At 49.4% G+C, this 25,129-nt stretch overlaps 2 protein-coding genes across 13 annotated transcripts in view; both read left to right on the top strand.

Annotated features, from left to right (window-relative positions):
• The window catches only part of HOXA3 (homeobox A3), a 45,143-nt gene that overhangs the window by 14,678 nt on the left and 5,336 nt on the right, over nt 1-25,129 (top strand). For 3 of the 12 annotated variants that reach the window (XM_075083111.1, XM_075083113.1, XM_075083114.1), the window contains exons 3-4: nt 11,543-11,736; nt 15,359-15,437. The exons of 2 other annotated variants lie outside the window; for them this stretch is intronic. The gene's annotated coding sequence lies outside the window, so the exon portion shown is untranslated. Of the gene's footprint in view, nt 1-4,564; nt 5,887-11,542; nt 11,737-13,060; nt 13,451-15,358; nt 15,438-19,033; nt 19,397-19,447; nt 23,245-23,305; nt 23,929-25,129 lie in introns of those variants that run through there. 7 more of the 12 variants (XM_075083110.1, XM_075083115.1, XM_075083117.1 and 4 more) reach the window with 7 other exon arrangements.
• HOXA4 (homeobox A4) lies at nt 7,709-10,064 on the top strand. Its single transcript, XM_075083127.1, has 2 exons — nt 7,709-8,380; nt 8,886-10,064. The coding sequence occupies exons 1-2, from the start codon at nt 7,792-7,794 to the stop codon at nt 9,212-9,214; spliced, it is 918 nt and encodes a 305-aa protein (XP_074939228.1). The 5' UTR covers nt 7,709-7,791; the 3' UTR covers nt 9,215-10,064.

Raw genomic sequence — 25,129 nt, 5'->3', positions numbered from 1 at the left:
TTCCACCTAAAGCAGTATACGGAGATTCCAGAACTACGGAAAAGAAAAATATCCCCAAACCCACAAGCACATAAACCCGCCCGTACTGCAAGAAAGTCTCTAACAACAAAAGAAAGTTAACTAGAAATGACAACTTCACCATATTTCTGGCCCTGCCCTGTCCTGAGCAGCACAGTTGAAGCCATTCAAATCCAGAAATGCACTCAGATTTTCTAATCCGCTTTGAAATTTGAAATTCAAACTACCCCAGACTGCCTAACTCCACCAAAATATTCCCAGGTCCTAATTGTTTTCCGAGGGAAAAATGTCATAGAGAATAATCGCTGGGAATCAAGAGAGAGGTCTTATCTGCCCACGTTATTTTTCTGCTGTGTTTGGGGGATTAATGCATGCGAGTTCGTTTTACTTTAAGCATGGCAAGTGGCTTTCTGCGCGTTGAAATATAGTTTACCTAATCCTTTGAAAGAAATACTTGAGTGTAGTGTGTCATGTCTAAGCGTAAGGCCAATTAAAGATTAGGCAACTCTCTCAATGTGTGTAACTAGTGACTTCGCAGGGCATAACTTTCTCTAAACCAGAAGTATAACAATCCGATGGAAAGTCATCCGTAAATTACAGCTCTGCAGCCTTGTCTAAGCCCTGCAAACGCCCTAATTGCAGAACATTACGGGGAAATTATTATTCTGCCATTTCCTTACATTTAATAAGTGTGTATCTGTGGAAGGGTGACAATAGAGGGGTTTGCAATCTGCTTCATGGGAAATTGAATGGAACAGATCATGAGGGGCGGATCAGGAGGTTTCGATTTCAAACCCTGGATACTGGAGCAATGCCTTTTCCCTCCCCGCAAATACAGATTTAACGCATTGAATGCAGACATAAGGAAACCTCCTGACCAAGTCAAGACATCGCTCTGCTTTCTTAGCTCTTTCTCTCTCCTGCCCTTAAAATCTCCCCGATTTGTTGCTAGAGTTGCTAGCCAGAGCACAAAACCACAGCTCCCACAGCCTCCTGGTTATCTTTGAAAACATTGTCCCTTAACAAATTAAAGCATCCTCACTAATGGCTCTCTGGAAGGCAAATACTCATGGACCAGCACAGTCACATGTTCCTGTAGCTACACGCACAAACAATATCAAATCTGACATAGAAAGCGTGTAAAATTTGCAAGAAATTTGCCTTATAGCACGCATATGGACACTTCCCTATATCCCCTCCCCCCAAAAAATGTCTTTTCAATAATAATATTTGCTATGAAGGTTATTGGGTAATTATTGCAATTTTGTGGAACAGTCCTTGCTTGAGGTGAAGTCTGTCTCTGGATAACAAATGGCAGCCCGTGCAGTTCACTGCCAGGTTAAGTAAATGCAGAAAAGATAAATCTGCACACCCTAGGAATCACCAGCAGAGCTCGCTTTAGACCAAGTTCACAGTCAACTCGTTTGCCTAGACAAGGCTTCGCAAACAATTAGAGTTGTTTCTTTATGTTTAAATCAAGGAGAAATGACTACGACCCTCGCAGCAGAGAGCTGCAGCTTTTCCCCCAACGCTCGTCGCTACATTCCTTCCAACCTCACGCCCAGAACTTACCCAGCATTTCTTTCACCTGCAATTGTAACCATATAGCGCCTTTGAGTAACAGGCTTCCCTCCAACGCTGCCGAAAGGCTGTGCAAACTGATTTAACAGCACTTTACAGAGCTGCGAGATTAAAGAAAAGGAAAAAAAAAAACCCGGCAATACTAAAAAATGCAAAAGTATCCGATTTCTCAACAGCAAGAAGAAGGAAAAAGAAAAAAAAACCACCTTAGAAAGCTGGGGGAAACGGCAGAACTATTGAAACAAACAGTGCGAGTCTCTTACTCCTAAAAGAAGCTGCATAGCTTTTGTATATCTTTGTGGTTAAGGGCGTTACAACTGCAGGTCAAAAAGTTGAGGGTCAAAAGTTTACGTTTTGCACCACTCTTAGTCATTCGCCCAGACAGAGTTTGATGTCAATGTTATAGCCGAGATCTTGACTATCAGCACAAAAGATAAAATAGCTTTGAGTTACGTGTGTATCACAGTATGGACTCCAGGTGAACCCTACTGGCTGAATGACCTCAATTACCGAGGAAAGGATAGAAAATTCCTCTTTTCAAGAGTAATACACGTTGTATTTCATCTTGAATTATCGGCCACTTTTGTGCCTGAATATCTCGGGTTCGGCCGCGGCAGGTAAACACCCGTGTTACCCCCACAGCAGCCTCTGATGCTGCCTCCTCCGAGAGTCAAGTAGCAAAATGTTTCGCCCTTGTTTATTATATAATAACCAGCTTTAAGAGGTTTAATGTTAAGCCTTCGCACTTTGCAAAATGGCAGGAAGATAAGATACGAGCGAGGCTATTAACGCCTGTATCGATCCTCGCCGCGCCTTTGTTTTTGCTCTTTCTGTAGCGACCGCTAAACTGTGCTTAAACAGGGCATTCTGGAGATAATAGGGCTTATATGCTTGGTCCGAAGGAGCTCGTTTAAAATGCGGAGCGGTAAGACCGTGGTGCGCTACCGATGGAAAATTGTTGCGGAGAAGCTGGCGCCCTGCGCCTCTCCGTCATTTGGAGGGATCTCACAGCCTTCTGGAATTACCCGAGGCAGCGGTTCAGGCGAAACGGGGAGCAGGGAGGGCTGTTTTCCCTCCCTCCATCCCCCCGCCCTCCTCCCCCCCCCCCCAAAAAAAAAAAAAAAGAGAAAAAAAAGAAAAAGTTTAGTGGAAATTCTTTGCGCAAAGAGTTATTCCCACATTGCTGGGATTTTTTTGTTCCTCGGTGTTGAAGCCTTAGCTCCTCGGTTAGGCGTGTCTGCAGGGAGAACTGGCCAATATCGTATAGGGATTTTCATTCTGGGATAGATCACGGCAAACCGCATTCAGCTTGCAATGATGAGGATGAGGGGGTCGGTAGACGAGGGAAAGAGTATTCCCAAATATTCATAAGCAGATACGAAAGGTCTGGAGGAGGGGAGAGGGCGAGGAGGAAGTCCGAGGAAGAGCGCACCTCGCCCCCATCCCCGCATAGCTGCCTCTCGACCCCAAGGCAGGCGGCTGCACCGGCCTCTGTGTAGCTGGTACGCGTGAATTATTTGCCAGGGACACAGCTGGATCGTGGCAGTCGAGCGCTATTTCTTGGGAACAAATATATCAGGGGTTAGATTTCAGGTTACCCAGAGCGGTTATTGGAGATTTTGCCTGCAGGAGTGACTGCTGAAATACCTGCTGAAGCCATGATGTCTATAACGCAAGTGTTTGCTCGGCGTGCAGGCGTTGTTCACAAGTTGCTCACTTGTAGAGAGCCCTGGCATTGCACGTTTGGGGAGCCTGCCCTCGCTGGAGATAGTATTTAACCTTTCACATCTAGAGTATTTATTTGGTGTAAGAGCGAAGCCTGATAACAAGCTAAAAACCGTAGCCAAATATCTATTTTGTTAGAGAATAGCAGGCGGATTGTTTCCAAGAATAACAATGCGTCTTTGATATACCCAGAACGAAAGCAGTTGCTGTAACCGGCTTACTCAAGAGTAGGTGACCAAAATACATTTGCTTCCCCACCAAAACATTAGTGGCTCTAATTCCATATTTTCTATCTGGTTTAGAATAAAAATATCAACGGGGATATTTTCAAAGAAGTTGAAACTGAGACTTCAATATGTATTGACTCTTCTGAATTGTTGCTTAAATTTTCCCTTACAAAAAAAAAAAAAAAAAAAAACCCACAACTAGGCAACAACCTGGAGCAGAACAGTTAATAATTTGAGCCCGAACTCTTTCTGTCCTTTCACTCTCTGCATTCAGCACGCCGCTCTCTGGCGTGGAAGGTCTGCTCAAAAGACCATTAATTTAAAATCCGGGTACAAATCACATTTTACGTGTGTTTATTTAACCGCGCCAGGACAGAGGGAGCAAATCCCGCCAAGCACCCCCGTGGTAAGGAGAGCCCCGGTGCCGGAGAAGTCACCGCTTCTACTAAATGCTGAACTTGGGGCAAAACTCCGAGCATTGCCCCAGCAGCGACCGTAGGAAAGGAGCGCTCCCGCCCGCGGAGGCAGGAGCAGCCTCGGGGGCTGTATCATTCCCAGGAACAAAGGAGGGAATACAGTCGATACATTCCATAACGTTTACATTTTCCCGCGATTTTTTCTTAATTTTCCCTTAGAAGTAGTGACCTGGGCAAAGCACCCCGCTATCTAAAAGACACTGTTATAGACCTTTTAGAAAAACTAAGTCCAAGGCCGAGGTGAACTTCAGGTCACCGCGTCTAACAAATATGAAAATGTCGCCTGGTGAAGGGCACGCCTTGTTATTTAACAAAGACTGTCAATGTGTAAGATTAATAAGAAACAAAATGCACACGGTGTCACTTTTCGGTCACTTTGAAACTTGGGACAGCCTCGCATTCAAGAGGGGAAAGCTGGAGCTAAATATATTCAAAATGGTTCAAATCAAATTCAAACCAGGCTGCTAGTGCGATTCTTCCTCCTCCTACCGCTCTCGGTGGAGGATGCCCGGGCACGGCGAAAGGTTGACTTGAATTATTATTGTTATTATTATTAATATTATTATTGCTATTGCTATTCCTATTACTATTCTTGCTATTATTGTTATTTTGTCTTTCGGGGTAATTACGTGTTCGCCGCGCATGTGGAGGGTAGCAGGAGTGCTTGCCTGTTTGACAAGAAAAATGGGGATCCCCCTTTTCCCCCTCTTTAGGTCTGTATGAGGTTGGCTCTTCTGGGTGCATGGAAATTAACTCTCTCCCTCTCAACTTAGTTCTAGTGGGGTCCCCATTTCCTCCTCGGCCAGCCTTGGCCAGGAAAATCCCGCTCCTTTATTAACTGATTAAAGTCTCCTCCGCCAGTGAAATCGAGCCTGTAGTCCTTCTGGAAAAATAAGGGAGTTGGCCTATTTTTCCGCTCCTTTTCTTTCTTTGAGAGCTTAGGATGATGCTACAAGTTTGTTAAAGGGAAGTACCGGGGAAAAAAAGGGTTTCTGAGATTGTTTATTACAGCCATAAATCTTGCAGTAAAATGTCGAAATGGCCGTGTGCAAGATAACACTTGGTGGTCTTGGCTGGGTTCTTGTTTATGATAACAAAACCACAAAGACATGGAACAGGCCTTTTGGAGGTCCTGCCTCAGCACATCTTCGCAGACTAATAGAACCACACGAAAAAAAAAGAGACTTCAGCCGAGCAGCGCAGGTCACCTTGCAGATTTACAGTCATATACAAAATTTCATCCTTCTCCCTGTAACGGAGCGCCAGAACCCCACGGTAGAAAGAGGCGCAGAGAAACGAGTATACTTTAAGATCTAATCACGGTAAATAATAGGAAACAGAGCCCGGTCAGCTCTCCCAATATAGCGCTGAGCTTACAAACCGAGATACCACTTTTCGTTGTGTTGTACGTGGCGTGGGAGCATGGCAGCCTGCTGCAGCTCTCCGACCGCAGTGTCTCAGGACTTATGCCGAGGATAATATTTACGATAACCCAGTGTAATTCGTCTGGCGCTGGCCGGCAGGTATTTGTACGTCTGTGTCCGTATGTGTGCATGGGTCTCTCTACGCCGGGAAAATGCTCTCTGCTCGTGGTGGGCTTTGGCAAGCTTTTATTTTGCAGTCGTGTAGGTGGGAGCTTTATTCTTTTACAACCTGTGTGGCTGTTGCTTTCTGGGTTTGTTGTTGTTGTGTGTTTTTACATATATATATATAAATCTCCCCTTTTCTGTCAAATGTGTGTTGCTGAACAGTTGAAGCTGTGCGTGTGTGTAACCGCATTTCCTCTCCATGCAGAGTAAATAGAGAAACTTATCTATTATCCCAGTTAAAGAGTTCCATAGATGTGCTGTTGGAAATGAGTAAGTAAATGCGTTTTAACTCTCTTTACAAATTAGGCATTCGATAGGAGGAGGAAATGAGTGATTGTTTAGATAAGTACCCCACTATACCCAAGTGCTGGAAATGGTCTAACATATTACAAGCCGCCTGCAACGTGCGTGTGTGTGTGTATAAAATATAAATCGATACGATGTGTGTCTTGTTAGATAGAATATATATTCAAATAGAATTTTATTGCATGTATCCATTAACTACAAAACTGCAAAAGACAATAATCTGAATTTAAACCAGGGTAACTGTTAATGTAATATCTTTAGGAGGGCAAGATCTAAACCGTATCATATTTACGCTTGATATATTAGATGCATTTTCCCATGCCAGCAGATGAGATTACCTACTCAGCAATTATATTCTCGAAGGGTACGGTAAATATTTCTATGTGTTTATATGCTTTCCTGAAAAGGAGGGAAAAAAAAATCCGGAAAGTTCGCTTCTAACTCCGAATGTACCATACTAGCTGACGTTCAATAAGTATGTTTTTCCCCCTTAGAATAAGAGCGTAATTAGTTTAACCATCAAATTTCAATTACCGAAGGTCAGGACGGTTGCCTCTTTTCCCTCTGAGCTGCAAATATCGTTAACAGTCTCAGTTTTGGCAACGAGGGAGTGAGTGCCCGGGTGCCCTCTCCCTCCTACGCCAGGGTTTGCGAGTTGCTTCTGCGAAGGGGCGACCGATTTCTAGTGGAAATGTAAATTAAGAAATAAACCCAAGACGAGGCATACCGAACCGACGGGCTTAAATTCGTAGTTTGCAAACCGCTCCTCCGCGGGGAGGGATGCTCTCAGCGAGCCCCGCGACCGCCGGTGGAAGTATTTGATACAGCCGTGTCCGCCCTCCCCTCTCTCCCTTCCCCCTCTCCTCCCCGTTATTTTCAGGCTCGCTGTATCCCTCACACCCTGCAATCCACTCGAGGACTCTCCTCGGCCTCCCCGCCACCTTCGTACTAACTTTTGCATCTATTCCTCCGGTTAGCACGCCTTCCAAGGTGCAAAGGGGCTAGCCCCAGAGCTCCCGCCCGCCCGCGGTCCGCGGCGGCGTGGGCAGAGTCCGGAGGGCTGCCGGTGGCCTGTGCCCGGCAGCCGCTGCCGCCCTCTGCCTGCGCGGCAGCCCCGACTCCAGGCGTTTGGAGATGGGCTTGTTTAAAAAGGATTGTGCAACGCCCTTGTGCAATGCCTGCCTCCCCTTCGGATCACGCAGCTGGGCTGCGCCCCGCTTCCTCGCTCCGCTTCCTCCGCGCTCCCGCGAGGGGGAACGGGGAAACAAAAAGTGTTGGGGCGGGGTGGGGAAAAAAAAAGACTGTCAGAGCTGGGTTAGGTTTATCTCGGTTTGGCACCGCGACTGCCGGACGCCGCTCGGCTCGGCGGGCGGGGAGGGTCGGGGGATCCCGGTGAGGAGCGGCCGAGGGGGTCCGGCAGCCCCCGTCGGGGCGCTCCGTCGGCGGGCAGCCGCCGCCCGGAGAGGAGGCGGCGACGGCGGTGGCGGCCCCCGCGGTGGGTCCGCGGGCGCGGGGCTGCCCCGCGGCCGCTCGCCCTCCTTCCATTTCCTGATCCGGGGTCCGCGGCCCCGCGCGATAATTGGCGCTGGCGGTCAGGTGGTGATGGGGTGGCGGGGGGTGCGGGGGTGTGTGTGCGGGGGTGTGTTGTGTGTGTTGTAGGCGCTCCAGGGGTGGGAAGAGAGGAAGGGAGGGGAGTGCAGCGGGGGGGGGGGGAATCTGGAGGCCCAAACTTTGGCAGCGGCGAGCACTTGACAGCGGCGGGAGGGGGAGAGGGAGGGAGGGGAGGGAGGGGGGGAAGGGGAGGGGCCTCGCCGAGCCCAGAAAAACGACAACGCGAGAAAAATTAGTATTTTTGCACTTCACAAATTAATGACCATGAGTTCGTTTTTGATAAACTCCAACTACATCGAGCCCAAATTCCCTCCCTGCGAGGAGTACACGCAGCACAGCGGCAGCGCCGGCAGCTCCGCCAGCTACCACCCGCACCACCCGCACCCGCACGCCCCGCCGCCGCCGCCGCCGCCGCCGCCGCCGCACCTGCACGCCGCGCACCCGGGCCCGGCGCTGCCCGAGTACTTCCCGCGGCCGCGCCGGGAACCGGGCTACCAGGCTCCGGCGGCGCCGCCGGGGCCGCCTCCCGAGGCGCTCTACGCGGGGCAGGCACCCTCCTACCCCCAGGCTCCCTACAGCTACAGCAGCGCCGGCAGCGCCGCCCCGGGCCCCGAGCAGCCGCCCCCGGGCGCCTCGCCGCCGCCGCCGCCGCCCGCCAAGGGCCACCCCGGCCCCCCCCAGCCCCTGCTCCCAGGCCATGCCCTGCAGCGCCGCTGCGAAGCGGCCCCCGCCGCCGGGGCCGGCACCGGGCCCGGCTGCCCGCTGCTGCCCGAGAAGAGCCTGCCCGGGCTGAAGGGGAAGGAGCCGGTGGTCTACCCCTGGATGAAGAAGATCCATGTGAGCACGGGTGAGTCGCCCTTGCCAGGGGGAGGTGGGGATGCGCCTGCAGAGGAGGGAAGGGGGGAGGGTGCTCCCGGGGCCGGGATGGGTGGTTGCGTGTGTGGCTTTTTTTTTTCCCTCCTTCTCCCTCCGCGTTTCCTTAAAAAAAAAAATTTAAAAAAAAAAGTGAGAAACCTTTTGTATCCGGGGTCCTTTATCAAAAGATTTACGAGACGCCAAACTGTTAGGGCAGTAATTATAGCCCCCATAAATTTAATTGCCCTGCGGTGGCTCTGGGCCATGTGTCTTTGAAGCTTTTCTTCTAACCCAAATGCCCATCACCATTTTTTATTGCTCCTCGATTGTCCCCACTGTCGATAGGCTGTGAAACAATTTTTCTTGCCGTTTATGTATCTTACGCGAACCTGGTGTCAAGTTATTATATAATGATTATGTTCCATCGCTTTCGCCCCCCCCCCTTCTTTCCCCTCCGCGTGTGTGTGTGTGCGTGTGCCTGTGTGTGCACGTTTCAGTCAATCCCAATTACAACGGAGGGGAGCCCAAGAGGTCTCGCACTGCCTACACCAGACAGCAGGTCCTGGAGCTGGAGAAGGAGTTCCACTTCAACCGCTACCTGACCAGGAGGCGACGCATCGAGATCGCGCACACCCTCTGCCTCTCCGAGCGCCAGGTCAAGATCTGGTTCCAGAACAGGCGCATGAAGTGGAAGAAAGACCATAAACTGCCTAACACAAAGATGCGCTCCTCAAACCAGTCCACACTGAGCCAGCAGTCCAAAGCACAGACACAGGGCCACCCCCATCCGCTCGATGGGGCTACACCCAACGCAGCCGCGCTATAAATACGGTTATTCTTATTTTTTTAAATATATATATATATTTACCTATCTATTGGGGTTTTCCAGCTGCCCCGTGGTGGAGGCTGGCCGTTTGGACCAAACAACTGTGTAAAACAAAACAGGAGCAGGAAAGGAAGACGAGACGTGCCCAAGAACGGGCACATGTTTAAACCAAAACCCGGACGATTGTCTACATTGTATATAGATAATGGTTCCATGCCCATCATTTTTTTCTATTTATGGAAACGCTCTCTTACCCTCGGTGTAAGAGAGGGCTGGATGCTGTCACGGACGAATTCTCTGTACCTAAGACGGACACTTTTTTTTTTTCTTTTTAGAGAAACACTTTAAAAATAAAAGACGGTTAAAACAAAGCAAAGACCTCGTGAGACACTTGTGTAAGGCATTGACTTGAATAGCGGTGTTCCGTGGCGTGCTCGTGGATTCCCGTGTGGGCGCGCGTGTCTGTCTGTGTGTGTGAGGGTGCACACGCACGTATGCGCACACAGCAACACGGGAGAGGGAACGAACACGGCCACGGGAGGTTAAAGACTTACGAAAAATGTCCCCTTACGCTGTCTAAAGGAAAACGTTTTATGTATCAAAGGTAATTTAACTGGTTTTAAGTGTAGCCCCCGCAGTAGCTGTGATCTATTAGTTTTCCTCCACATTCCCGATTGCATTTATTTAAAGAAATATCGCTATAAAGGCTGTTGCTGTCTTCTTATTTGGCACCGTCTAAATCGTTTGGGTCCATGTACAATTTGTGGATTTTTTGGTGTAATGTATAACAGTGCCAAATGCTGGTAATAAAGATTATTCCGTACGAAAGAATTAAACGCTTGAAACACAAGTCCACTCAGTGCTGTTTCATCCACGTTGTGCTTGGCTGGTGCTGGCACCAGGAATGGAAAACAACGGTTTAATGTATTGTTTTCACTTGGATTCATCTTGTCGGTAAGGTAATGGTTGCTTTAAACATAGTGAAAATCGTCCTGACTCCTAATTGCCTGGCTGGGAAAAACAGCGCTGTAGGACGAGGAAAGGTCTTGCTTCACTGCATAGGTGAGTTCTGTTCTCCTGAGCGGGCCTGTGCAGAATTAGTCCGGCTCCCCATCCCTGTCTGTACGACTGTTTTCAGCTGTGTTACAGAGAAACCGTGCTCCTCCTGGGAGCCAGTGATCTCCCATGACGGGGTGTGCTGGAGGAGAAGTCACACACACTCCCTGTGATAACACTTTAAATCTTGGGCCAGCCGTGATTTATTTGTTCGTTTTCACCCAATTATGATTTCTCATTCAGCTAGCGCTTTTGAAGGAGCATACACGGGCAGTAACCTCTAGTTTCTTTGAGCTGCCTTTTCTGTTTCTCTTTCCTTTTATTTTCTTTTTAAGACTGTTTCGAAATGTGTTGAGAAATCCTCGGCAGAAACATGAATTTGGGTACAACTCGAGAGGTTTATTTGACAGAGTTTGTCGAAACAACTGTGGCAAAATGGGGTTCAAGTGGTTCCAGCTCAGGCTGCGCATCTCCCTGCTTCCAGGCAGCTAAGGAGCGCAGGCAAAGCGGAGCTGCTAACAGAGAGCCTTGCTCAGGGCTTCCACAACAGAGAGTTGCACTGAGATGAGTAGGAAAAGGCTTGGAATGGAGCTCAAGTGCTAGTAAATCTTCCAGGGAAGGCCTGAAGGCCAAGACTTATTTGCTTACCCAAAGACACACGAGAGGGATTTTTGGAACCAATGCTTCTCTTCATATAAGTGAGGCTGCCAGGACTGGGTGCATCATCACCCCCTGGGTGAGGTAGCACCAGGCCCCAAAGACACGGCAGGCATCCCTGCCTGGCCAAGGAACACGGGTTGTCCTGGAGAAAGAGGTAACGTGCCACTGGCAGGGCACGTTCAGCGTCAGAGAGAGGTGGCGGATGTAAATACCCTCAGCAAACACTGCTGCCTCCAAACCTGACCAAGGAGCAGGCCGCACTTCCACTCACATATTGCTGTTTACTAAACCCTAAATTGCCAGCTGCCTCCTTATAAAGGGACAAAAATATAGCTGTAAGTGAGGTAACTGCTATCCGCAAGCGTGTAACTCTTTGTTTTGTTTATTGCTTGAGAATCCCTCAATCTATTTAGAGCCAAAATTAGCATAACGGAGCAAAATTCCAGCTGAAACGTATTAACTGGCAATGCAGGATTTCTTTAGTGTGCAGCCTATGTGTATAAACCTGGTTTGCTCCCATTGTAAAGAGAAATGAAATCACGCTGCAAATAGCAATTTTAGCGAGAATCATTAATCACGTCCTACAATAAATACTTCTTTGTAATTCAACAGCGGTTCTGAAAGGCATTCTCTTGGAAAAAGTCTGTGAAGACGCAAAGGATTTTCCTGGAAAAAAAAAAAAAAAAAAAGGTGGTCATGTGTAAAGGCACAGCATCTTGGCTGTCTGCTAAAAAAATGTACACTCTCTTGCTGGAGATTGAACGGCGGACTGCAATATACCCCATGGCAGATTATCGTCGTTTAAGGTAAATTTTCCGTTCCCCCCTCTCCCCTTCCCCCTCTGCCTGTGCTGGGAGCGGGACGCTGCCCCCGGGCTGGCAGCCCTCTGCTCCCCGTCCCATACCGCCCGTCTTTACAATAACTTCGAAAATTACATCGTCCAGTTTAAATTCTCGCATTGTGCTCCCTTTGCTAAGGCAACCGGGAGTTCACCGAGAGGACAAATTTTCTATCCCATTAATTGTTTTTTTTAGAGGAGCAGTCTGACCCTTCAAACCCTTGACCTTTAAAGACAGTATTCTTTTTAATCCGGCACTTGGACCTAAATGTCTCTCTCCCCCCTCCCTCTCTCCCGCTCTCCCGGTGTCTCTCACACACGGATTTATCTGCTCTGGCCACAAAGGCGAGCGCGGCCCAAAACGCTGGAAGTGGAAGTTTGTCAATATTTCAAAGAAAGACCAAATCACCTCGGAGTCAATTTGCTGGCCGCAGGGAACGCCACGCCGTTAACCCTGTACCCACCTCCCCTCCACCCACCGAGAAAAATACTCCTTTTCCAAGATCCCCCTCCTCGTTTCTCCTGCAAGCTCTTGCAATACCTGGTGTTTTATTACACGGGGAACTCAGCTGTGACAAGCGCCTTGTGGTATTTAATAACTAGAGCCATCCTGCATTGGAGGATTACCCAAGGCTGGGAGCATTTTTTTCTGTCTTTCTCTTTTTTTTTTTCTTCAGGGTGCTTGCCGTCCCGTAGCCTTCTTGCCCAGTGTTTGTAAAGGAGAAAGGGGTGGGGGGAGCCCTCACACAGGCAGAGATCTTTGCAGGTTTGCAATGAAACTCCCGCCTCCCCAGCCCCGGGGCCCGATCCGGGCAGCGCGGGGCCCGCCCGCCGTTCCCACACCTCCGCCGGAGCCGGCCGGGCGGTGCGGTCCCGGGGCCCCACGCAAGTCGCGGCCCCGGGGAGGCGGAGGCTCTCTCCAGGTCCGGAGCCTCACGGCCTGGCCGGGCCGCGACGGGGTGGGACCTCCCGGGGTTCGCCCCCAGGGCCGTCCCCTCGGGCGCGGTGCACCGCGGGCGCCCAAGCCCGGCCCACGCGTGTTCCGGCGGGATCGGGGCTCCCCGCGTGGGCAGGGGAAGCTCCGCGGCCGCCTCCCCCCCGGTCCCGGGGAGCCCCCCTGGCTCCGCCCGGGCCAGCGGGCAGGCACAGCCCGGGGAATGCCGCCCCTGCCAGCAGCGCTCAGAGGTGTCCCCACCCCTGCAGGCAGTGAGGCGCTGGGTTCAACTGGTTAATTGGGGGGGGGGGGGGGGTGGGTGGGGGGTGCGCTGGGGGGGGGTGTGCAAAGCTACCCCATCTCGCTGTACAGAGCGGGACAAACTCGTGTTATTAATGCCCAAGCGCTCTCCCTAGAAACTGAGGAGCTGTCAAAGCCAGCAGAGATTAGGGGACCCAAGTACGAGGATCCCTGCGCTCGCAGATAAAGGTGTTGCGTCTGTTCTGGGGGAGATATTGAAATTTTAATCTTTAGGGTCACGTGACTCATTAAATAATTAATGCAGATAGTCAGGAATGGATCTGTGGCCGTCAGTCCTCACTAGGAGTGATCCTCTCAGAAGTGAAACTCAACTCCTTATTACTGGAGTTTGTTTTTCTTTCTTTTTTTTTTCCCTTTAAAAAAAAAACCCACCTGATTTATCTTGAAAGATTCTAAACTTCTTAAGCAAGCAGTAGGGTCTGTGTTGGTAAGTAGGTAGTGTGCATTTCTAGCTTGATGACTTTAATTGTTTGTGCTTGCTTTGTCTGCTGAGCATTTGCTTAACAAGTTTAATATTTAGAAATGTTAAATCTTTGTTTTAGCTGCCTTGTGGTCACATTACGGCTTTTGGTGATTAAGTGCTACCGAGGCAAACACATTTGATAATGTTCTAATTCACACTGTGGAAGGCTGGGTGCCACAGTGCAGGAGGACCTGCTTTGTTCAATTTTCCTGGCGTTAATAAATCACCGGCTCCTAATGCAGGGCCAAAAAAGCAATGGAAAGGCAGGGAGCATTGTAAAGGAAAAGTCATGGGCGAATTTCTCTATGACTCATTAGTCTGAACGATTTATGTACGAACTTAAAGTGCCGCAATGAATATTAGAGTTTGGGATAACAACAAATTAAAAAAAAAATGTCATAGCGTTTGTAAAGTGCTTTATTGCTACTTAGCAACTCTTTCAAGAAGCAGCATAGTTTAAAGGACTGTGGCAGCGTAAAATATGGTGGCGTGACTTAATAGCTCCAAAATAAATAACAGAAAGTCGCCGGCACCATTTTCCGATACACGCTCCATATTTAACACGAGTGGGGCAACCCAGTCACGACACGCTTGATCGATGATTATTGCCGTTTGTAACACGACTATTGATTAGGGCTCAAACCGGCTAAGGTATGAGTTTGAGCCTAAAATGCCAGGGGGTTCCCCTGTGCTGGAGCCGAGCGGAGGGGAAGGTAGAGCTGGGAATAACCCCAGGCAGCAGCGCCCGGGCTCTGCGATTGCGGATTGAACTTTCCATTTTCTTTTGTGTTTGCCAGTAGATTTTAGCAGTCAGCGCTCTCAAATTTATGAGACGGCAATAAACAGCTTAGTAGGCTATTATTGCATGATTTTATGTAGACTGGAGTTCAACACCAAATTTAAAATTATTAGCGTAATTACGGAACTACTAGATTACCAGAGCAAAGTCTCTACTCGAAAAGTTCCTCCAAGACAGACTTAATATTTCCAAGGCTCAGATGGCACCCTTCCGCAAGAACTGTGTTATTTAATTATTAGCATTTACATTTACTGGCAATTTTAAGATGCGTTAGATGGGGTTTATTAGCGAGAGTGAATACGGGGGGTACATTATTATATCTGACAAATTCATATGTAAACGTGATTCAGTAAGTGGCATGCGAATAATCTGACTATTGTCTTTTAGGATTGTGCAATATTGTTTATTTTAGGGGAAGAGAAGCTGTCCAGTTTTTTTCCTCCTTCAATGGCTCCCAGTGTGGTTGTGTGTTTTTTGGTTTTGGTTTTTATTTAAAAAAAAAAAAAGGCTTTGGGCCCGATCCCGCTTCAGTGAGGTCAATTGTGAGTCTTTTAAATCGCCAGTGGTGGCAGGATCGGGCCCCGGCTAACCGTTTGAATAAAAGCCCAACCACAATACGCGCCGCATTTAAACTGGATCCCTTCCCGCGTTTTATTCAGCAGAGATGAACACCACGACTTGTGTTTAATGTCTGTTCTTGATTAAATGATCCTAAACAAAGGTTTCCCAGAGGAAAATAAAGCAGACATTCATGTAACAAGAGTTTGGAATGACAATATTTCCAAACACTTGGAGACAGAAGGCATAGCTGTCTATGGGAAAAAAAAAAAAAAAAAAAAAAAGAAAGAAAGAAAAAAAACACCCGACCAACAACCGCACACTTTTATTTCTCAGCTCCCCGTGCTCTTCACCCGGGTGGGAACCCACGCTTCTCCGCGCCGGGAGCCCGCGCCCGCTCCGTCCCTGCCCGCCCCGCTCCGGGGATCTCCCAGCAAACCATGTATTCCCTATGAGGGAGCAAAATACCTCCCCCTGCTCTCCCCGGTAAGGCACTGTTTGTTGCTTGTTTACAGGGAGCCCCGAAAAAGAGCCGCTGGGCTGGGGCGGTGGGAGCTGGGAGCGCTTCAGCCCAACTCTGCGCAGCTGGAGGAGGTAAGAGCCGGGAAGCGCCGCGGCTTTTGCGCCGATCGCAGCTGTAGGAAAGCCATTTGCCTAGTACCTGCATGCAGAACAAGCCTGCTGGAATGAGATTTTGTTGTTGTTGTTGTGATAAATATTTAACCTAGCCGGATTTTTTTTTCCTGGATTGGCTCTATTCATCTTCCGTGGGTGGTGAATGCGCGTGTCTGGGCAGACAAAGAAGTGTACGGGACCTGAGTGATCGCCATCCTTATAAAGGCATTGGGGACAGGAAGGATGCAAAGTCATTTGAAGAGCGAAAGAGGTTGAGAATTTCTTTGTCCATTCTTAGCTCCTTCCCAAATCAAAGGCGTAAGACGAGGGCGAGCGGGCTGAAGCCATTTCGGTGTTGAATGGCTTATCGCGGCTTGTTTGTTTGCCTCCTCCTCGAGGAGTTCCGCAGCCAGTCCTGCAAACGGGCAGTGCGTGTGGGGATGTTAGAAAAAAACTGATTCTTTTTTTTTTTTTTTTTCCCCTGAGTGCCTGCACCAGAATGGCTGGCGGTTCAGTTTCGGGTGTTGGTCCGCCCTGGCCTACTTTGCACAGGGCGGAGGTCGGTGTTCGGTGGTTCGGGGCTGCTGGAGTCCTTGATGCGCTTGGTCCTTTGGCAGGAGAAACGTAATGCTTTACATAGTGACCATTTTCTTACGCCGGCCACCGAGAGGGGAGGATTACACAGAATTAGCTCAAATTCCTCCTAGATTTACCTGCTTATTTTTGGACGCTGATGTACAATTAGTGTATTTTACTACCTTTTAAAAGAGGCCATAAATTAAAGGACTACAAGGGCTCTTTGTGTTGGCTTAATGGGCTGCTTAAATCCTAAGTACAAAAAGGCGCTGCAAATGTCTATTCACGCTTGTGTTAGGGAATTAAAAGCGCAAATATGGTACGAAGGAACCTTCCTTCGATGGCATGTACCCACAGCGTTGCGTGCAGAGATATTTGGGATTCCTAAGCGGACCCAGCACTCGCAGGCTCAGCTGACTCTGAGCAGAACTTCTCCCACAAGGGCACAGTCGATAGCTCCTGTTCTTTTTATCTGCTTGGAAATGATCAAAGAGCAACTTTATCTCTATCAGACACACAGATGTAGGTAAACAGCTCTGCGTCCCAGCAGATTCCGAATCTTTCGAGGAAGCGAGGAAATAAATACTTCTGTAGTACAGTGGTTCCCGTTTCGTCTCCACATGGGAGTGATAGGCTTGCCTCTTAACAACTGGCATAAAAGTAAACTCGAAAGACAGCAAAAATTCTAAATCTAGTGATATTGAAGGTGTCTTTAAATAGCATTAATGCTGAAAGTGGCTATCAATGCCAGAGCTAGCACAAAGGGTCTCTCTTAATGAAGGCGCGTTGCGAACCCAGATCTGTTTGTTGTTACGGATCCTGGAATTTCAGCTCAGCTCGAAGCCGTGTGTATAAAGCACAGAAAAATCAGTAGCAGACCTACTGACAAACTCCACATTTTTTCTGCTAGAAACCGTGTTTCGGGTCTCCAGATCATCCAGGTAATAAAACAAAATGTTGAATGTCCAGGAACAGCACAACGCTATATATGGGGTGGTGGGGGAAATCTAGCGTCTGCGACTCGCGAGATCATTTGGATTTTGATTTGTACACCCGTAATCACGATAGTAGAGCAAAGAAAGCTTTCTCCAAAATCGGTGGAAGGGAATAATTTTCAGCTGCGGTCCAGGACAGTAGACAGTTGGGCAGACTCCCCTTCCCATCCTCCCAAAGCACACCCTGTGGAAGGTATTCACACGCCAAGAAGTTACTTTTCTTAAGAATTAATTAGTTTGCCCACTACATACACGAAGTTAATTGTTAAACAGTAGTTTTAGCATTAACTTGACCATTAATGCTAATAAAGATGTTCGTAGAAACAGGGTTTTGAAGCCAATAGCCATAGCTAGCGTTAAGGCATTTAAGCTGACTTATGATTGTGATTTATTGCTTTTGTAGTTTCTATTTGCTCAGGACTGTAACTTCTAAAGCCATCTTTCTGCTTCTGACGCAAAGCAGTCGATAACTTTTTACAACAGCCCCAAGAAAGACTTGCTCTGCTTTTTTCAACATCTGCTCCATTCCCCATTAATTTCAGTTTAATTGTTGCAGGAGAACTTCTCTGTGTGCTTCTTTTATGGGATCTAAACGCACCGTATTTAAGAGAGCCGTGAATCCGTCTTGAGTAAATATCCTATCCTCCTCGGTTTACATTGAGTACGAGGGCTGTAGAGTCACCAGTCGTGCTGATAGTTAGGGACCCGGGCATGTCGTGTGTGCCTAATGCTCTCTTTTTCAAAGGTATATAGTTTTTATTGCAGTCCTTAGTGAGGGATGGTGTATGTATACGCTGCCACTATCCTGGTCACTTCCATAGGACAAATTGCAAATTATTCCTCCGTTGTACCCTCACGCTGACTTTGCTGCAATGCCCACTACTATACACGGTTACTGATGGGTTTAAATTCCAGTGGCCCACTTTTAGAATCCAAGCGAGAGTATATAGGGCTTGTCCATAACACTAAAAATCATCTTTAAAAAGAAATCTCCTTCCCTTCAATGAAGTGCAGGTGAAACAGTAAGAGGGGATATGCAGTTAGACGAAAGTTTACTCCCAGCTCAAGGGGGACAGTGGAAAGATTTGGGCAAGGATATAAAATGCTGGAGTCACATAACTGGACCAGGAACACGTTAAAAGCATGAACTAACTGATTTTCTTTGGCTCCTTCCAGAAAAGTATGTGAGCTGAGGGTTCCTTTTGTTTGTTTAGCTTATTGTGTCAATAGCACAAGTTAAACACTCTTACAGAGAAGATGCGGTGTGTTCGCACACAGGCGAAGCTGCTTGGCTCGGGGGCCGCACACAACTTTGCTCTTTTCTTTTTTTTTTTTTTTTTTTTCCCCTTAGGCAGAGAGCTCCCCCTCCCCATTTTTTTTTTTTTCATGGTTAGAAACCTATAATTTTGTGCATCACTCAAACTAGCTGTATAGGAAATGCGTAAGCACAGGTTTAACAGCAAGGTCCCAAAAGGTTTTTCAAAATTCAGAGCCACGCCAGTGAAGGAAGGTGTATTCTTCATAGTGTGTTACAAGGACAAAAATCAACTAGCCTCTTAGAAGAGACTCTTTTTTGCCTTTGTCAGGTAATTATAGGTCTTTTTAGTTTCTACAGGAGCCCTGATGTAGCGTGTGGGAGTTGAGCAAGCCCTGTACAATGGCAGGGTAGAGGCGGCTGGGGGTGGGGGGAAGGCTGGTAATCGTCCCATTTACAAGGGGGCTGGAAATAATAGTATTAAGATTTGGGCTTTCATCGGGGGTTACAGAGGACATGCGACGTGGAGCAGAGTGGCGGGCCTGGGGAGCAAATGCCGGTTAATTAGGCTAAGTATCAAAGTGCAGCGTAATCCCATATTATAAGAAGAATTTCTCTTACCTTCCAATGGGCTTTGTGTAAAGAAATATTGGTGTGGGAGGAAAAAGAATCAAACCAATCTCCCCCCCCCCGCCCCGTCATCTGCATCTCTTGGATTTTTTTTCCCCCCTCCCTTAAAACTCTTCTTTAACATATTGGGTTAAGGCTTTAAAAAGCAAAGGCTCGCGCTAAGAAACCCTCTTCCTTCAACGATTCCCTATTTCAAATAAAAGGATTTAAGTTGACGTATGACCACGTGAGCACATAATACAGCGCATTATTGTGGCATTTGGAGTGGAGACCCGGTCTGGCTCCGTCTGCGATTACGCTTTTCCAGTTTCTGTTCAGAGCAAGCACTGCTTTCTATTATTTTTTTTTTTTCCTCTCCTGCCCCCATCACCGTCCCCGCAAGAGCTGGCCATTTCGCTGACAGCTTTCGTTCCTTATGGAAAGGTTATTGTCGAGCCGAGAGGACGAAATGCTTCGTTAGAAAGGATGGATTTTATTTTAAGGTATTTCCGTTGATTGTTCATTTATGTGGTGAGTTATTGCTGTTCGAGGCAAAGGTCAGTCGCAGAGGCTGGAGTGAGTGCGTGTGAGTGCGTGCGGGTGTGGGTGCACCCGGAGCCAGGCTGCTTCCCCCTTTGTTTCAATTTGCTGCGGTAAATATTCAACTCTCCCCTCGCAGCGAGCAGAGCAGGGAGAGTTTGCTTCTTTATTTATTTTTCTCCATAGAGATCCCACACTGCTGTTGATGGCCAGCTGCCTCAGCTCCAGCCCCTCGATTGCCATCTTATCATTATTTATGATCGGCTAGAGATAGGAAGCCTCTTTTATTGTCGTGTTTGGATATTTTTACCCCCTTAATTTTATTATTTTATTTTATTTGCGTGTTGGTGTGTTTATTTATTTATGTATTTGGGGAAGCCGGACAAAACGATGCGGGGAGGCGGGGGGGTGGGTTGCTACTCGGTCGGGGTCGTGCTCGAGTGTGCGGCGGCGGCGGCGGTTGTTGTTTTATGGGTGTTTGTTCGGCCGCTGCCGCTCCGTAAATCGATGAGTATGCGATCGTGCTGCCATTTTATTTATGATGCTTTAGTGGTACTTTGTTTACCGTGCGCGGAGGGGCTACATGGGCGCTCGGCTCTATGGCAAAACTTCCCCTTTCCAAATGAGCCAAGGGGCTTCTCTTGATTTCTCCGCAGTGAGAAGGAGTTGAATCAAGAGCCAGCCATGGCTTCTAGCAATAAATCAGCCTTGGAAATGTGGGAATGTGGGTTGCTTTTTTTTTTTTCCCCTCTCTCCCTCTCTCTCTCTGAATGGGTATCTGGAAAGAGAGAATAAAAAGGGGAGGAGTGGAAATTATCCTCCAGGAGTACATATACTAGTCCTAAATTCATATCCATACCGTCGTTTACATAAATATAGATATATCCGTACGGATAAATATGAAAGAATTCGCATATAGTTGTAAATACGTGTGCGTAGCTATATATAAACAATGCGCTTTAAATGGCGAAAATGAAAGATTACTTGGCTCTTCAAGGAGGGCAAAATGCTACATAAAACGCCATTTCCCCGGTGTGTCCCGGCTTTGGGAAAGGTCGGAGCGCTGGGACTCGCTTTCCTCCAGTTTGCTCTGCGCCTCTCGCCCGTCCCTGCTGTACCATTTTGTGCCCAGTTGCCGGGTGCTTGAAATTACTCGTCTTGTAAGGGGTCAGAAAGAGAGAGGGGGAGGAAGAAAAGCGAAAGAGGATGAAAACTCTTCTGAAAACAAACAACAACAGAAAAGATTATTTCCACTCGCAGCTATTCGCGGCCGTTCTGCAGAGACCTGCAGGGTGGAGATGTTGGGGCTGGCTTCTCGCTTTCCTGCTCTTGAAGCCGCTCTCAGAGCAAAGCTGACCCAAATAAATGCTATTTCCCCTTCTTGCCATCCTGTCCTTTCTTAAACCCCTTCTTCGGCGAGGGGAGGAGAGCTGTTTCGCTCCCAGTTGTGTATCTAAAAGCCAAGGTTGGCTTTGCCGTATTTTGAAATGGGCCAAAACGCTCCTCAGGATTAAAGTGTGAGCTTTAATTGCAGCTTGGTTACTTGGCAGCGTTTCCTCTGATTTATGACCCAGTTCGGATGCATATTGACCCAGTTAAAGCGCTCATAAATAATACAGTCCTGCTTTAAAGCAAAAGAAAGCAAGAAGAGTTTTGGAGGAGAGGAAGATTTCGGAGAGTTGTGTAAATAACCTCGGTCTGCTCAGCAAATAGCAAAGAGTCCGTGGCCATTCTTTAGTGTTAGAGAATATAAACAATAATTCAGATTAACCACGGCTTGCTTCCACAGTCCAGTCCTTCTCTAGGGCAACTATTATCCTCTCCTAACTCTCTAACGACTTGGACAGGCACCACTTCCAGAATTAGTCCCCTTCTCCAGCAATTCCCCGCCTTGCTATTTCATCCCTAAGAGATCCCCCAAAATCAGCCCTGAATTATGGTGCTGCCTGCTTCCACTTCGGAACATCCGAGGACAAAGCGCTTTACAGGCATTATTTTATTCGGAAACTAGAAGTAATTCCATTAAAGGAGCCGGGGGGGGGAAGTCCCGCAGAGTGGGACCCATCGGGAAGAAAAGGCAGTTCGTTTTTGACGCGGGAATCAGCCCCAAACGCTGCCGGTCCCTCCTCGAGCTGAGCCCTATCGCTCTCCGCAGAATGGAGCAGAAAGAAAATATTCGGCCTCTGGGAGGGAAAGACAGATAAAAGCAGCGGGGATCTGTGCATTGGGACACTTATCCCGACATCCTAGGAGACATTAAAAAAAAATAATCATCTTCTCATGTTTAAAATGACCTCTTTGGGGAGAGAGGGGGCGTGGGGAAACGGGACTAATAGGCGAAATCTCGCAAAATACTCTTCGCAGGCAGTCAGGAGAATGGAGGAAACACTTCAGTATTCCTATGAACCACTTCGGTTCTCACGACTACAGTCCCTTGCAAATCCCTTCAGTTTTAAAAAGATCCCCTCCCCCCCCTCCGTCCCCGCTCTTAAATACAGACATGTAGTCAGAATATCCCGCCGGAGATGGCTCCAAAGTTTAAACGCGCTCCTAGGAAAAGATCGCCCGGGCTTTCGGCAGGACTCCCCAAACCGGCAGGCTCCCCGGCGTCCTCAGGTTTCTGCAGTCCCCAGCTCGCTCTCCCTTGCCAAATCTTCCTCTCCAGTCCGGGGGGCTCCGTCGGGGCGCAGCGCTGCCTCTCGCTATTTGGTCGGGCAAGAGGGCGAATGGCAGATCAGCAGTTTCAGAAAGAAAGTGTGGGGTCGATTATTGACTAAAAAGACTTTTTTTTCTTCCGATGCAACATTCAAGGGGTTGTTTGAAGCAAAACGCATACGCGGGATTTTTGCCTCTCCTCTCCTCCTACGCTGCCCGCTTCCCCTTTCATGTGGTGCCTTCTCACTTATGCCATAAGGAGCAAGTGTTTTCTGTTTTAGTGCTCTGTTTACAGCTTTGGTGCATGAAGTCATAAATCTTGCATAGCCATAAATGACAAAAACCATTGGTATGCGTAAGAGGCCACCCCAGCCTTATAGTGCTTTTTATTTCTCGCTTCCCCCTCGCTTTGTTTGTGCTTTAAGATGACGCCGGGCTCCCTCGTGCTTTAAACGGACTAGTTATATTTTGAATGCCTTAATTAACGAAGTAACGTCCAATTTACACCCAGGCATTATTCGGAGCCTCCGCTTAATGCTCGGAGCCCAGAGTCCGGCTACCGCCTGCCAGAGGGGCAGGGGCTGCAACTTTATTTAAGTTCTCGTTTGGACGGTCGCTGCCGTGTTTCTGTTGCAGGGAAAGGGGGGGGACATCACCACCCCCAAAAAACCCGGGGCGCTAGAGAAAGAGGCGAGCGCCTTCCCCAGCGCTGCCGCGGAGCGGGAGGCGAAGGCGAGCTGTGCGGTGCCGGGCCCACGTCCACGAGGGGCTGCAGCCCGCGCGTCCCCACGGGGGTTACGGGCACCCCGACCCGCCTGTGCAGCACATGTCTGTGTGTGTGAGCGGCTCTGTGCCCGTCCCGGGCGCTGGGGATATTTGGGGGGTGGAAGGGGGGTGTGTGTCTGTGTGTATATCTGTGTGTGTGTGTGCGCTCACGCATGCATGAGTTAATAATTAGTAACTCTAATGATTTCCAGCGTGGCTCTGAAAGCATTGCCCAGAGCGGGGATCCTGGTGGGCTTCGGTTGGCTCTCCGGACGCAGCCCCAGCTCTCGGGGCTTTGCTCCCCTCCCCGGGACTCAGCCGGGCTTTGCGGGGCTCCCGGCGGCGGGGAGCGGCAGAGGGGCTATTCTGCAGCCGCCCCCCAAGCACACCGGTAAGAGGGACAAACCCAAGCTCCCCCCCCAGCAGCACCCCCGGAGGCTGGTGAGAGCGAGCCTTTGTGAGCGCCGTTTGTCTTCATTAGCATAATTTTCCTGGACTTTGGTGACGCCCGAGTGCGGGGGGGGGCCCCGCACTCCTTCACTGCCGCGCTCCTCCGCTCCCTCCCCAGCCCCCACCCTGCCTCAGGCTTCCCCAGGCGGCCGTCTTTCTTTCTTCCTTCCTTTTTTTTCCTTCCCTTTTCCTTTTTTTTTTCTTTCCCTTCCCACCCCCCCCTCCCCCCCACCCCCCTTTCTCCTTTCCTCTCTCTCTCCTTCCCTTCTCAGAGCAGCCCTGGGAAACATCCCCGTCCTCCTTGCCCCGCGCAGGGGGAGCCCGGCACGCCGGGGACCGGCTCGGGGCAGGGTGGGCAGCCTAAAGCGGGAGGGGAACGGGGGAGGCGGGTGTCCGGAGCAACCGTCCCCCCCAACCCGTGCGGGGCAGGGCTCGCCCCTCCCGGCCGAGGGGAGCCGGGTGTGGAGGAGCTGAGCCGGTGCCCACCCCGCGGCCGCGCAGGGACCGGGCTGGGGCAGACAGCCCCCGCTCCCTGGGTTGTGTCGCCTCCAAAAAAAAAAAAAAAAAAAAAGAGAGAGAGCGAGAGCGAGCATGCTGGCTTCCGCCTCAGTCGTCAGAAGTTAAGGTAAGCAGGCCACAAATACGCTGCTATCAGTCGTGAATGGCGGAGTTTATGTCCCAGTGATTTATGACCGTAGACTTAAATGTCGGTTCAAGAAGAGTTCACAAGCTGGGGCTTCCTTCCAGGCAGTGACTGATACCCTTACACTTCGTGTTCAGGCAGCTCTCTCTCCTCTCTTCCCCCCCACCCCCCCAACCTTCTCTCAACTTTATCTTTCAGGAAATCTTTCAGGGGGGCTGCTGTGTTTTCGTCCTAGAGTCAGAGTTTGGGGCTCGGCTGGCAGTTACAGGGCAAAGATCTGGTGTGCTTGGGAAGGGGGGAGGCGGAGGGAAGGAGAGGGTAGAGGAGAGCTGAAGTGGGGAGTGAGGGAAACGGGGGGGACTTGCCTCCCCCAAGCATCTTTCATCTGCTGTCTCCGGGCTGTCTGGATGGGGGGAGAGAAGTTGGTTAAGGGTAGACGCAAGTGGAGATGAAGCCGATTAAACGGGCACTGGAAAAACTGGGGGCCCAACCGTGTTTGTGAGACCTGGCCTTTTGTCTCCGAGGGGGAGAGGAAAGCTCTTCCCATCCCAGGCGTCGGCTGTGTGGCAAACTTTCTTTCCCCCCCCTCCTCTCCCGTTAGGGCGCTCTTATTATCGTGATGGTTGTCGCTCTTAATCCCGCTATTCCCGCTTTCACCAGGAATGGCCGGGCGCTCCTCAGGTTACTCTCGCTTCTCTATAACTTTTTAGGAAGTGATTAACTTGGCGAAGCCAAAGGCGAGAGCCGATTTTTTTTTCCCCCTTTTCCCTCGCTGGCAGGCGGCCGGACCTTCGATAATATTTTGCCTTCCGAGTGAAGGTGCCGCTTGTCTGGGGGCGGGCGGCTGCGGGGACAGCGAGCTGGGCACCCCCGCTCAGCGCTGCCCGTCCCGCGAACTTCCGAGCGGCCAGGGGAAGGCGAAATATTTGGTGTCGCTACCATGAAAGGCGGGTGACTTTGTGAAATCACCGCTGGCTCATTATTTCCTCTTTCTGCTCTGGTAGTGGTGTCTATGCTCTCTCTTTCTTTCAAAGGAATTGAGAAAAATCACACCAGGCCTCGATAGCATCAGGAAGGAGAGGCGAGGAGCTGGAAATTGTGTGCGCGCCTCAGATCTCCATCGGTTTATTAGCTTAATAACATCCAAAAGAGCTTGATTAGTGCAATAACCGGGTAGCCGCCC

This window comes from Phalacrocorax aristotelis, chromosome 2 (assembly GCF_949628215.1).
Source record: "Phalacrocorax aristotelis chromosome 2, bGulAri2.1, whole genome shotgun sequence".
Taxonomy (NCBI): Eukaryota; Metazoa; Chordata; class Aves; order Suliformes; family Phalacrocoracidae; genus Phalacrocorax; species Phalacrocorax aristotelis.
The sequence above is the reverse complement of the archived record's forward strand: the minus strand, read 5'-3'. Positions and strand labels throughout refer to the sequence as shown.